This window comes from Phodopus roborovskii, unplaced genomic scaffold (genome assembly GCF_943737965.1).
Source record: "Phodopus roborovskii unplaced genomic scaffold, PHOROB, whole genome shotgun sequence".
NCBI lineage: Eukaryota > Metazoa > Chordata > Mammalia > Rodentia > Cricetidae > Phodopus > Phodopus roborovskii.
The window spans coordinates 39145150-39159429 of record NW_026126511.1 but is presented as its reverse complement, the minus strand read 5'-3'; the positions used below and the strand labels follow the sequence as shown (position 1 = coordinate 39159429).

General features: G+C 45.1%; 1 protein-coding gene across 1 annotated transcript in view; it reads left to right on the top strand.

The window, feature by feature from the left end:
- Rubcnl (rubicon like autophagy enhancer) overlaps nt 1-13824 on the top strand; it is a 39399-nt gene extending 25575 nt beyond the window's left edge. Inside the window, exons 7-14 of the mRNA XM_051195378.1 lie at nt 1852-1984; nt 3331-3476; nt 4855-4919; nt 9158-9396; nt 9746-9807; nt 10791-10944; nt 11356-11446; nt 13260-13824. Of these exons, the coding sequence (XP_051051335.1) occupies nt 1852-1984; nt 3331-3476; nt 4855-4919; nt 9158-9396; nt 9746-9807; nt 10791-10944; nt 11356-11446; nt 13260-13372 (1003 nt within the window). The 3' untranslated portion in view covers nt 13373-13824. The remainder of the gene's footprint in view (nt 1-1851; nt 1985-3330; nt 3477-4854; nt 4920-9157; nt 9397-9745; nt 9808-10790; nt 10945-11355; nt 11447-13259) is intronic.
- The last annotated feature ends 456 nt before the right edge of the window (nt 13825-14280 follow it).

Sequence of the window (14280 nt, the reverse complement as noted above, 5' to 3'; positions counted from 1 at the left end):
TTCCCAGCCCTTCTTCTCCAGTGTTCCCTTAGCTTTAGGTGTGGAGGCCTTTGTAGATGCATCCATTGAGATCAGACTCCATGACTCTGCATTCTGATTGGCTGTGGTTTTCTGTAGTGGTCTCTGTTGCAAAGAGAATTATTGGATGTGGTTTTCTGTAGTGGTTTCCCTGATGAGGGGCAAAGACTACACTTTTAAGGACAAATGTTTATAGATTGTTGTTACGGATTATGCTAGTTTGGTAAGTTAGAGACAGAGGGAAGGGAAAAAGTCTTATCATTATAATATAAAAAATTTAAGCCAGGACATGGTGGTGCATGCCTTTACCCAGAACTCAGGAGGCAGAGGCAGATGGATCTCTGTGAATTTGAGGCCAGCCTGGTCTACAGAGTGAGTTCCAGGACAGCCAGGGCTACACAGAGAAATCCTGTCCCAGAAAACAAAACAAAAAACAAACAAACAACAACAACAAAGATTTAAAAAGTAAAATAAATCCTTTCTCCCTTAAGTTATTTTTTTCCCTGAGGCTCATTTATTTTTATGAATTTATTTGTGTGCATGGGTGTTTTGCCCCTTAAGTTACTTTTATCATTTTATCACAGCAACAGGAAAAGAAACTAAGACAGACCTACCACCTAGAAGGCAGCCGGTCATCTCCATAATAGCAGTTTTGTTTGCTGTGATAAAGTACCTGAAATAACTAACTTATAGAGAGAAAAGGCTTATTTGTCTTTGGAAATGAGAAGACTTGCTAGTGTCATTGACTTGGTGAGGTCAGCATGTCTTGCACTATCATGGCAGGAACAAGGGTAAGAGGGAGACATCCTTTGTAGTTACTGCCCCCAGTGACCTACAGACCTCCTGCTAAGTTCTACCTTCCTGCACTTCAATCCTGGGAGCCAATCCCTTAACATCTAGAACTTTGGAGGACACTGCCCATGTTCAAGGCACAGCACCCCCCAACATCACTGTGTGTTATAGTGTGTGAAAGGCTGTTTGTATATGTGTAGTAACACGTAATGACACAGAGACTTGTTAGTAATTATGAAAGCGTGGCCTTAGCTTATGCTTTTTTTCTAGCTACCTCTTTTAACTTAAATTAACCTGCTTTAATTAATCTCCGTCATGTCTCCTGCGTGGCTAGATTCATCCCTTTGACTTACTCTTTCTGTCAGGAAGTCCCGCCTATCCTGTCCTGCCTAGCTATTGGATATTCAGCTTTTTATTATACCAATCACAATTGTCACACAATGTACAAATATTCTGCAACATTTATATCTTCATTTAACCACACAGGGAGGCTAGGAAAGTTTTACATATGTATTTGTGCATTTATTCAAAACAAACTTGGATGTATTTTATGAGTGTTTTACTTGCATTATGTATGTGTTCCATGTGCATGCGTGGAGGTCAGAAAAGGGGCTTTCACACCCTGGAACTGGAGTTACAGATGGTTGTGAGCTACCATGTATGTGTTGGAACTGAATCCTGGTTCTCTGTAAAAGCAACAAGTGCTCTTAACTGTTGAACCATCTCTCCAGCCACTGTGAATTTATTTGTAACCCTGTTTTATAAACATGGGAACTAAGGCTTATAAAAGATGGCACAGTGCCCCCACCCCTTTTGACAGGTCTCATGATGTAGTCTTGTAACTTGTAACTTGTAACTCATGAGATCCCCCTGCCTCTGTCACATCTGCTGAGATTAGAAAATGGGTCAGCCTCATCATGCTACTAAACATCAGAAGAAGGATTTGAACTCTGGCTTTCTTACTTTAACTCCAGGGCTCTTTTCCACCTGACTGTATTCCCTGTGCACAGCTGTTCAGCTTTTCTTTCTCTCATGTTTCAGTGTAACCTGTGAGTCAGACTTCAGTCCTGCTGGGCTGTTAGCCAGAGAGTTGTTCCGGGGGTTCTTGAAGTGCCAGGTACTTTCGGAAGTCAATTCTCGGCTGCCAGGCTCCCTGACAGCAGCCAGCTCAGGGGTAAGTATGGGAGCCAGTTGATGTGGAAGAAAGCGTTCTTAATTTCTCACTGGGCTTACTGGGCTCAAATATTTATGTTTCCTCTTATGCTTTAGAGGTGTTCTGGAGGTCTCAAAAGGACTCCGAGTACCCATTAAACACCAGAGAATGTACTTACCAATTCACACCATTAAACACCAGAGAATGTACTTAACAATTCATGCCATGGTGTTACTGTTTTGAGAAAAGGTCTTGCTGTGTAGCACAGGCAAGTCTCTAACTTCTAGAGCCCTCTTATTCTGGCCTCCCTAGTGCTGGAATTACAGGCATGCTAAAATGTTGCCATCCTCCCAAGTATCCTGAGGTGTTGCTATCATTTCCCCCTCTTATTACTCTTATTTTAAAGTGCTGGGCAGACATTGGCAGGGCGGTGGGCAGGGCAGGACAGTGGTGAAGCAGGTGTCACTCACAGACAGATGTGGCAACACACAAGGCTTTGCTTGCAGGATATACTGTTCTCAAAGAACATGAAACCCCTGGTGGTAATAAATGCTAAACGATGATTGAAGGTTGAAACAAAACAAAACGAAAAGAATCCTCTGAAAGGGCCAGGGTGGGAGGGCATCTAATTTCATCAGAGGAACCTCAGAAAGCTGACTGGAGAGCATCCATCTGACCCAGGTGTTAGCCAGTAGGTGCTGGGGCTGCTAGAACCTGTGGAGAAGTGTTCTCAGCAAAGGCCATTGAACACAGATGGAGGGCTCTGGAGCCCTGACTGAGCAGAGAGACTTAGCTGTGGTGGACATTGGGGGTGGGGTGGGATTCGTGGGAACAGGCTTGAGTGATAATGGCCAGATTGTGGGAGTTTCTGGATTGGAGGAGTCTGGGTTTTAAATGACAACAGGAAAAATGTAAGATTTTACAGGGAGCTGTTGAGCTTTGTAAGTTAAGTTCTGCCACAAGACCATGGCAAAGCTCTGATTGGCTGTTGCTTTAGTCACTGGAGGCTGCTTTGGTCATGAAGGAGCATCCCTGGTCACAGAGTCCCCTCACCACGCGGGAAGTCTGGAAACACATGAGCTAAAAATATTAAAACAGGTGGGCTCAGGCTCAATGGCGAAGGACGCTGCTGCTGGTGCAATGTGTGGAGTTCCCAGCACCTACACGAGGTAGCTGACAACTGCCCTCCAGCTCCAGGGGATCTGACACCCTCCTCAACAACGACGGTGGGGGGCGGGCGGGGACACGGGACACCTGCGCCAAGTCCTTTAGGTCAGCAAAAACCAGTTCCAATTTCTGGCAGTAAATTTTAATGGGAAACACACTTAAGAGTTCTTTTCAATTAAACCCCTGAAATGTGATTGCAGGTTGGGAATGAAGAGCATGCTGGGGAAGACTTTGACTCCAGCATGGATGCAACACAGGAAATCATGCCCAAGTCTAGGGTCCCAGGGGCTGAAGACTGGGTGCCCCCTGGATTTCAAATCATACTTACTGTTCACACGCCAATCAGGTAAGAGTGCGGTGCAGCCTGGAATCCCAGGTTCTACCTGGATCATGTGATGGGTCCCACCTGATTCCTAATGAAGCAGATGCAGATAAAACAAAGGGCTGGGGGACAAAGGAGATTGTTTCTGCCTTAGTTTTGGCACTCTGTTGTGAGTTTTTTTTTTGGGGGGGGAGGCAGGATTCTTTAGGATGTACAAGGTAAAAGTGAGACTCTCCTTCCCCAGTTATGAACATCCCATAGCGCTTGTAGATTAAATAGGCCCCGAGAGGATTTTTAAATGGCTAGTATTGAAACAAAAATAAAATACAATGACTTAAAGTGACGAGACCACTCTGTTTTCCAGACTAGCTAGTGTGCAACTAAAAGAACGACAAATGCATAAAAGCTTTGAAAGAATAGTTGAGAAATTTAGCAGGACATAAGTAAACTCTATAAAATCACAGATGCTCGGAGACAGCTCAAATTATACAAGAAGGGACTAAACTTGTATGGAGTGTGTATATGTGGCCATACATACTGTGTGTACAAAGTAGTTTGATTGTAATTTTTCTGAGAGTAAAAAGCGGGTTACAGAGAAAGGTTATAGGCAACATATTCTAATTCCATGCAGTTTTTGTGTTCCCTTGGTCTCTCCTGCAAACTTCAGGGCTATGGAGCAATGTCCCCTGTACTCCACAGAGGTCGCTCGCACACTATGTCTTTGCCTACTGACTTTGCTCCCAGACTTACTAAGTCCCAGGAAGGGTGCTGCAAAGTGCTTGGGCAGAACTTGCCCTCAAGGCACTGGGGACAGGTCACTTTCATTGCACAGGATATCTTCCTTCAAATTTCCCAGAATCCTCTGTAAGACGTATGGGCAGAGATTTAACGTATTTTTTTTTTTTTTTAACTTTGGCAATTTTTGGTTGACCTTGACTGCAATGAAAATTTAAATTTACCACTTTGCCCATAATTCTCGGTCACCGTTGAAATCAGAGTGCAACTGTTCCCAGAACATCCTTCTCAGGAGCATCTAATAACTTTGTCTTGTGTCGTGTCATATTCTAATGTATATGGTATTTATTCATGTGACCTTTCTAAGCATGGCAGACTGTGTCTTGTCTCCTTGGCTTCTGATCATGGGCAGTGGGAAACCCCAAGGACTCTATATTGGAAGAGTTCTTTGTGACACTGATTTCTAATTTGGGGACAGTTGAGATTTTTAAAGAGTCCTAGCTTTAGAAAGCCCAACTAAAAGACCATATTGGATAACTATAAAATTTTCTCAAAATGAAAAAAAAAAAAGATGACAAAATTAAGGACCCCAAGCCAAGGAACACACGCTTTGTCAACTGTTTTTCTATCAATGAAATGTCTAACAGTTGCCATTTTCTGTCGTCAGGAGGGACATAGCGGTAGTGGCCCAGAATTTCTTCTGTGCTGGATGTGGGACTCCAATACAGCCCAGTAAGTATGGGTTCTGCGCTGCTTGCTTGCTTCGTGGTAACAGAGAGATCAGCAGAGCTAAACTGTGTGTTGCTTTGGGTGAGACAGGAGACCTTCTGGTGAGAGCATGCTATAAAGAATTCCTGGAGGCAGTGCTGTCTTTCCTTAGGAGGCCACCATGACCCACTAAGCCACACGAGTAGCCAGGAGGACCAGCATCCTGTCTGCCTCTCCATGACGCACTTGGAGAAGCCAAGCACTCCTGATTCAGGCTTTGAACCTATTGTTTCCTCTCCCAAGAGTGCCTTCCCTGGAGACTTCCCCATGACTCTTGCCTTCCATCCCATCGTCCCCTCCTTTCTCCCCACTCCTGTCTGTCCTCTCCTTCTCGTCCTCACCTCCTCTCTTCCCCGAGTCTTCCTGGCTGCCCCATGGAGCGTGCCCATCTGGCCACACCCTGTTGTGTGTGTCTTTCCTGTGATCATCCTCCACACTGCTTACTCTCAGCATGGCCACCATCCCTAGAATACTCTCAGTTTTATTTACAGGTTATTGTCTGTCTCCATTACCAGAAGTAAATTCCATGAAGACAGAAACACTGTTGGTTTTGTTCATCGTTCACTGCCAGCCTCTAGGGCCGTTCTTGCTAATAAATGGTCCTCTAGACCCACAGAGTGAACAAATGGCTCCTGGCAACACTTCCCTGAGAGAGGACATGGTGACTCACTTCTTGGCTGACCAACATCCTGCCAACTAATGCTCCCTATGCGAGATTTTCAGCTGAGGCTGGGCATTGCTTGCTCTCCAGGGAAGATGTCTGTTTCAAGAGATGGAAACTGAAAGCAGAATGTACCATAGTCACAGTGAGTCTTTAACTGACTCAGTTTCCCAGCCAGTCAAGTAAGAAGCAGGTTGTTAGATAATCTGTACATCCTAATGCCATACAAAATGTCAAATGCATGCCTCAGAAACTGCATAGACACGCCGGCTCCACCAATCGTTCAGTACCTTCCTGAGTTCATTGAAACGCTGTGGGTACAGCAGGGACTCTTGCAGGTCCTGCCCTCACAGAATCTGCTTCCCAGCTTGGAGGGTGAGATGAGGAAAGGGAAAGAAGGCAAGACTGCTGTGGAATTCACAGTGGAGAATCTAAGCTTGTGGTGGAGGTGGAGCGCGGAGAGAGAGGTTTCATAAAGATGTAATCATCTCCAGGATGTGGTGGCGTGCTCAGCCCGCGCAAAGGGACTGTGGCAACTGGAAAGAAGAGGGAAACACTGCAGAGTAGGTGCGGCATAGGTTTGGGATGTCATCTACTGAAGCGATTGAGCGCTTTTCCAGAAAACTTCGTCTAATTCTGATTATTTTCACTTTGCGTTCTGAGATCATTTAAACTCACAGAAGAGTTTTAGAAACAGTGGGAAGGGCTTCCAAGCTCCCTTCCCCAGCTTCTGCCAATGCCAATCACAGGGCAATCATTACATCCGAGATGTTAATGTTGGCTCAATCCCCTCAGGTTAACTTCAGACTTTCCCTGGTTTCAGGAGATCGTTGCCTGTAGCCTTTATCTGTTTCAGGGTTTAGTTCAAAATTCTGCGTTCTGTTGGCATTATTCCTGAGCCCCCTTTTATCTTACATACAGGCCATTTTACTCTCTATCCCTGTCTTGGATCATCTTATGTCAACTTGACACACAAACTAGAGTTATCACAGAGGGAACCTTAATTGAGAAAATGCCTCTAAGATCCAGTTGTACGGAATTTTCTTAGTTATTGAAAGGGGAGGGCCCAGCCCATTGTGAGTGTGCCATCCGTGGGCTGGTGGTCCTGGGTTCTATAAGAGAGCAGGCTGAGCAAGCCATGAGGAGCAAGCCGGTAAGCAGCATCTCTCCATGGCCTCTGCATCAGCTCCTGCCTCCAGGTTCCTGCTCTGCTTGAGTCCCTGTCCTGACTTTCTTTAACAATGGACTCCAATGTAGAAGTGTAAGCCAAATAAACCCTTTCTGCCCAACTTGCCTTTTGGTCATCATGTTTCATCACTGCAATAGAAACCCCAACTAAGACAACCCCTCACTCACGTTCTAAAAGTAAGGACTGCAAGCAGTTATCACAACAAAATGGCAACAGCAATTCCCACTATTATCTCCTGTAGTCCACTCACCCTACTATCTGCAAGGCATCATCACATATGGCTCACCTTCCAATTTAAGTTTGTATTTAATGTGTATAGTGCCATCTAGTCACTATTTCTGTCTATTCGGCTTTATTCGAGAACTGTACTGTTCAATGTGGCAGCCACCTGCCCATGTGCCATCATAAACTCAAGGTCAAAATTTAAGCTTCAGTTTCTTAGTCACACTTGGCTCGTGTCATGGCTGCTGAGTTGGACAGCAGTGCATTTCCATTCTGCAAAAGGTTTTGTTGGACAACCCAAATCTAGATTTATGTTCCATGCCACTGACTCCATGAGATAGAACAGAGCTGTTGGAGTGGGTTTCTGAACTCCAGTTCTGCTGACTTGGGGGCCCCCATGAGTTTGAGGGTTTGGGTAGAATTGCATGCTTCCCTAGCAGCCCCAAACAGTGACAGAGCATGTCAAATGCAAATGTCCCCAGAAGGTAAAAAGTCACCCTGGCTGAGAGCCACTGGTTTAGGAACCTTCCTTTTTCTTTTTCTTTTTTTTTCTTTTTCTTTTTTTTTTTTTTTTTTTCCTTTCTTAATGTTCTTAGGAATAGCAATGGCATCATTCTTTCTGTACTGACTGATGATAGCACAGCAATTATTTAATGAAGCTTGGTAATGAGTGAATGGATATGGAGATGCTGGGGGCCTAGAGGGGAGGAAAAGGTGAGTTAAATCAGGAGGAAATTATTCATCCTCCTGAATCCTCCTGTCTCTTTCCAGTGTGCCAAGTCTGATCAGGGATGCAGGTTACCAGGTCATAGACTGTCCTTCAGGTGGCATGCTAAGAACTATACTTTTTGTACTTCTGGTTTGTTAGAGATCTTACTGTGTAGCATACCTCTCCCCACAGGATAATTCATCAAGTGCAGAGACATTGGCTCTTCCCCTATCCCTTCGGCAATTGAACCCAAGGGGGAGTGGATATACTGGCTACAGTGGATTTCAACTGAGCTTGCCTGCTCATTGCCTTTGTGTTCCAACTCACTGCCCATGTGTCCCTACTGTGATGCTTGTCTTCACTGTCCTGTTTCCTTAATGAAAAGGGGAACACAAGTTCTTAAGTCATAGAACTACAAGCATAGAATGACATATATTGACCCATAACCACCGTGGGAAACGGGCTAAGTGTCCAGTAAAGACTTGTTCCTGCCTATTCTTTGAGGCATTATTTGGAAATGGTCATCATTATCTACAGTGTGCTAGGGAGTGTAGTCACTGCCTTCCCATCCATTATGTTCTGACCACAAATCTAACAGACATAAGAACTAGAATTACACCTTGTGTTATCTCAATTACAAAGAGACGCAAGTCAAACCTGGGATGATAAATGCCAAGACTTGTTTCATGTCGGATGCTAAAAGCTGAGGGATGGCTGCACAGGAGACTGGCTGCATTGTTTTCCTTCTTAGCCTAGGTAGTAAGGGTACAGTATTGTTACTCTTATCCCTACATCTTTAAATACCACATATTTGTTTTAGCAGATTCAAAAGTGCAAGAAACAGATAGTTTTCCCCATGCCACAGAGATGTGCATTAACTTTCTGGGGGGCGGTATCTCTCTCTCTCTCTCTCTCTCTCTCTCTCTCTCTCTCTCTCATCCCCAACCCCCAATTTATAAAGAAACTCTTTGGAGGCTACATCTTAACACTGTGCATACCCTGCTTTAGAATGTGCTCTTCATATGTGGGCTATCCCCGAACCCTCTGCTGCATTTTGTTAGTCTAAGAGAAGATTCTGAGCTGTGATTGGGGTTCCTGTCAGCAGCAGGTGGCATCTGCACACTCTGCCAGACTCCCAGACTCTACACGGAATGTTCTCACTGCACTGCAGCTTGCTGTGCCCATTTTCCAAGAGTGTTTGGGAGGATTCCGTTTCTGTGGCATCAATCCTATTACAGCAAAGTCATAAATGACCACAAGTGAAATCCCCAGGTCAATGTCATTGCTATGCTGCCTGGCAGTTGAATCTGGCTTTGCCACTGTGAACAGTGATTGAGCCTAAGCCTTGCATAGGAGTTGGGACGTGGCCTAAGGCAGATTCCTAGCATCATAACATGGTTTCACCCTCCTGCCCTCTACAGAGTTTGTGAAGCGGCTCCGGTACTGTGAGTATCTGGGGAAGTACTTCTGTGACAACTGCCATTCATCTGCAGAGTCCTGTATCCCTGCCAGGATCCTGATGCTGTGGGACTTCAGGAAGTACCAAGTCAGCAATTTCTCTAAATGGCTACTGGACAGCATATGGCACCAGCCTGTCTTCAACCTGCTAGGCGGGTACCATAGCCTCTACACAAAAGCCAAGGAACTGGATAGGGTGAAGGTGAGTTGATGCCTCCTCAGAGGAGGAAGCGAGGGTAGGAAGAGAGATGCCCCATGGTAGGAAATGCATGTCCCTCTGGTTTCAGAGTGTCTCCAGACCTCCACAAGGCAGTTACACTGCAGGTGCTGGGGCCTCTCGCCTGTGTGGGCTCTTTCTAATTCTCCACAAAACCTGTGAGCATTCGGGACTCGTGGATTCAAGAGTTCAGTTATGAGACCTTGCTGAAGGTGCTATTTGCTTGACCATTGATTTTGTTTGCCAGCACAGCATGTCATATAACTTTAGGGTTTATCACACCCATTGCCCATGGCCACGCACCTCATTCCTTCTGGTTGGCTTCTTGCCTTAGGACATCCAGGAGCAACTGTTTCACATCAAGAAGCTGTTGAAGACTTGCAGGTTTGCTGATAGGTATGATTCCCAGCTGGGACCCTCTCCTCTCCTACGGCGCATGCCTCTTGCAAAATCCAATCTCTGTAACCATTCTACCATCCCCTTCTTCTTCTCACATCCCAGCTCTTGGAAAGCCCCTTTTTTTCTCTATGAATTTTTCTCTATGAATATGATGTATGTGCATCATAGAATATGTGTCTTTTTGTCACTGGATTATTTCTCAGGGTCCATCCACATTGCAGCATGTGTCAGGATTCCTTTCCTTTGAAGACTGAGTAGCATTTGGCTGTGTGTGCATTTTAATTTTTTATCTACCCACCAAGGGGCAGGCTGCTTCTGTCTCTTGTGAGTAGTACTGCTGTGAGGATTCCCATGACCTACTAAATCCCCCTCACATAGAGGCAGGGTGCAAGTCACACCAAATGAGATCATGGCTCCCAGATCTTGATGCTTACCCTAGGGATATTCTTACAGAGATGGGAAGACATTTAGTTAAGATATAAATTTAAAATAAGACATAACACAAACACCTACTAGGTGTTCAGTAATAAGATAATAGTTAAATTTATATCACAGGCACATTGTCAAAAGCAAACAGCCACTAACGGTTGAGACATGAATTTATGGATAGAGATTTTATATGTGTTTGTGTGAATGTGTGTGCACAACATGTTTGCATGCATGTGGAGGCCGGAGGTTGATGTTGGGTGTCTCATCAATAGTTCTACCTTTATTTCTTGAGTCATAGTCTTTCACTTGGCCTGGCGCTCACATACTAATTGATAAGCTGCAGTGAGCCTTGGGCATCCCCGTCTCTGCCTCCCCAATAGTGAGATTACAGGCATTGACTGCAGTGCCCATCTTTCTGTGTAGGTGCTGGGGATCTGGACTCAGCTCCTCTTCTTGCAAAGCAAGCATTTTAGTGACCGAGCCTTTGCCCCAGCGCCGAGAGAGCTTTTTAGTAGTGTAGGTGACTCAGGGAACTCTTTCCTCTCTGGCAGTGTACTGAAGGAGTTTGAGCAGGTTCCCAGTCATCTGACTGACAACTGCCATCTGTTCTCCATGGATGACCTCCTCAGGACCAAGAAAGGACTGCTGGCACCCTTGCTGAAGGACATCCTGAAGTCTTCTCTTGCCCACGTGGCCAGCTGTGAGGTAAGGATTCACCGGAGACAGGTTCCCTTCCTAGTGCCAGGATCTAGGGAGGGAAAGGTTTTTCACTTTACTCTGGACCATATTTAACTCTCAGGGCCCTGAGCAGAGAGAGCATTGAATCATAGCTCTGAATTAGCTAACCTAAGTCACCCTACTGGGACAAGTTGGAACCCTGTAGCTTCTTAATTTGAATGCCCAAACTCTGTAGGAGCCCATTCTGCACTGAGGCAACCATTGTGGAATGTGGTTTTGTTGTTGTTGCTATTATTCTGATCCAATTCTTCTAAAGGCTAAACTCAGAGACATTGAAAAAATAGATGCTTCTATGGTTGTGTGCAAATGGTAGCCCAGTTTCCCCAGCACAAGCAGCAGTGTCAACGTGTGACCTTAGATGCCTTCCTTCTTTTGCAGCTGTGCCAGGGGAAGGGCTTCATTTGTGAGTTTTGCCAGAGTACCACTGTCATCTTCCCATTCCAGACCATGACTTGCAGAAGATGTTCAGGTACTTTAGTTACTTTAATAACATCAGCTTCGTAATCGCTTGACTTAATTGCAAAGTAGCCAAATCAGGGCTCTCACTTCAGCTGAATGACGCCTCAGTCCCTGAAGTACAGTTATCTCTGTAAAGTGCAGAGATGCAGTATGTACTTGGGGGTGGACTGGAGGCAGTACAGTGTGGGCCCACAGCATGGGCATATCTTGCAGGGTAGGGACAAAGAAGGATATTTCTTGGGGTGTTTGATGGAGAGGATACTCCCAGTTTGACCTGTTACCACCAACAGTTTTAATTAGATTATATTTCCACCCAACCCTGAAGGGTTATCTCTGTTTTTAAACCACAGTGGTGGAGTGGATCCACTGTCATGGAGACTATCTTAGGGTTTCTGCTGCTGTGAAGAGACAACATGACCACAGCAACTCTTATAAAGGAAAACATTTAATTGGGGCTTGCATACAGTTTCAAAGGTTTAGTTCATTATCATCATGGTGGAGCATGGCAGTGTGCAGGCAGACACGGTGCTGGAGAAGGAGCTGAGAGTTCTACATCTTGATCCACAGGCAGCAGTGAGTCTGTGTGACACACTGGGCATAGCTAAAGCATAGAAAAATCTCAAAACCTGCTCCCACAGTGACATACTTCCTCCATCAAGGCCACACCTACTCTGACAAGGCCACATCCCCTAATAGTGTCACTCCCTATGGGCCAAGCATTTAAACACACGAGTCTATGAAGATCACACCTATGCAAATGACCACAGAGAACAATGGCTCTATAGACCTTAAAACATTTGCTGCTGGCTCTTGTGTGGGGTATGCATGTGCATATGTGCACTCCTGTGTGTGCCAGTGTGTGTGTGTGTGTGTGTGTGTGTGTGTGTGTGTGTGTGTGTGTGTGCAGGCCAGAAATCAACTTTGGGTGTCATCCCTCAGGCACAATCCATCTTTATTTTTGAGACAGGGTCTCTACTGGCCTAGAACTCATCTATTACTTTAGGCTGACCCATAGACCTGAGTTATCTCCTAGGCCCAGTTATTTGTCTCTTTACAGATGGTGCTGTTAAGGGAATCCCATGCTCTCCAAATTCTGTTGCCTGGGAGGGATTTTGGTGGGGAACCTTGCCTTCATTTTTTTATGTGAACATGGTCTCTTCATAGGATACTCTAGTCTTGCAGGACAGGGTCTCCAGAAAAGAGACTTGAACCTAGGGTTTCCAGGCTGATGGGGATGTGAGAGTAGCAGACCTAGACGGGGGAATATTAAATAGTGATGGCTACAAGAAGCCCTGGTCATCTCACAGAGCTCTGGGTGACATGAGGGGGGAGTAGCATTTCAGCACTGTTCCAACTTACAGAGGTGACCTGGTCTTCAAACTCCTTAGCAACCAGTTACTGAATTCAGGCTGGTGCCAAAAAAGGAGCATAACTTTGGATGAGGCAGCTCTGTCCATTTAGAAACATTTCAAGAGAATCGATGCCTCTTCAAAAGAGTTATCAGTCACCAAGTTAAGACTAGGGGAATTGCCCTTAGTGCTCAGGCTGATCTAGAGGTATGTGGCATCAACCACACCCACAGGCTCCTGTGCCTTATAGTCGAGAACGGTTGAGTAACTGATAGTCCTGAGAGTTTTGGCATGGTTGATTTTTTTTTTTCTCCCTGTAAGACCCTGTATTCTGAAATCAGGTCATCTGGTTCCCACTCCTCAGACCCCCCCCCCCCCCGCCCCTGCCCATGGAACAAGCATCCATGTGTATGTGAGAGATTAAGAGATTAAGGAATGCGTTTGCTGACCACTGATCCATCCCCTTGCTTGCAGGGTGCAGGGCGTGCTTTCACAAACAGTGTTTCCAGTCTTCCAGATGCCCCCGCTGTGCCAGGATGATAGCTCGGAGACAGCATTTGGAGAACTTGCCCTCTGCAGGGATGTGACAGTCCTGATGCACTTATTCAAAGCGCTGTAGGATGATACCAAATTGTGTCTGCTCCTGATAACATTGTTTCAGATACTAAGTGTTTTACAGTAGGAAAAATATGACCCTAACCCCACTCCTGTATATATTTAATGCTTTCAAGGAGCCCGGAAGTTTGTTACTAGGTGTAAGATTATTGCTAAGGTTTTGTTCATAAATGTTTGAAATATTTAACTTTTTTTTTCCTGCTACCTGCTGTTTTTAAATTAAGTTGTAGCTCGGTAGCCATTTTTAGCTAAAAACAGAACCTATTTTTTTTTTTTATGAACTGTAACTGACAAGGTGAAAAACTTAGTTCCACTTCCTTCAAAGCTGCTTGTGAAATGGTTGGACACTGTAAGAGAACAAAGTGCAACGAGAATTGTGTTTGCTCAAAGCTTTTGTTCTTTCAAGAAAAAGACTCCTACTCAATGTAATTTCGTGTGTTTTATTCATTCCACGGTTTGCATGGAATACCCGCCACCTCTGTCAGTATGTTCATTTCTAGATGACTGTTTCAGCCATCCAACGAGGGTCTGGGTGAGATGTCATTTGGAGCAGTTGCCTCTAGATGGCACTGTTTGGGGAACATACATTCAGCCCCTTTGCTGTCTGTCTGTCCCAGGCTAGTCTTGATGGGCCATGGGAAATTCAAGGGAGCCAGAGGGGACTCCATCCTCCTGGTCAAGCTTCATGGGCATACAAAGAACAGATCACAGAGAATCTGAGAGCTGAGCATGGTGGCATGCACCTGTAATCCCAGCATTTAGGAGGTAGAGGCAGAGATTAGGACTTGCTATACTAACAGGAAATCTGAGGACAGCCTACTCTTTTTTTCTTAATCTGAAAGAGAATGGAACTTTAAAAACAAGTGAGTTTGGATAAAAT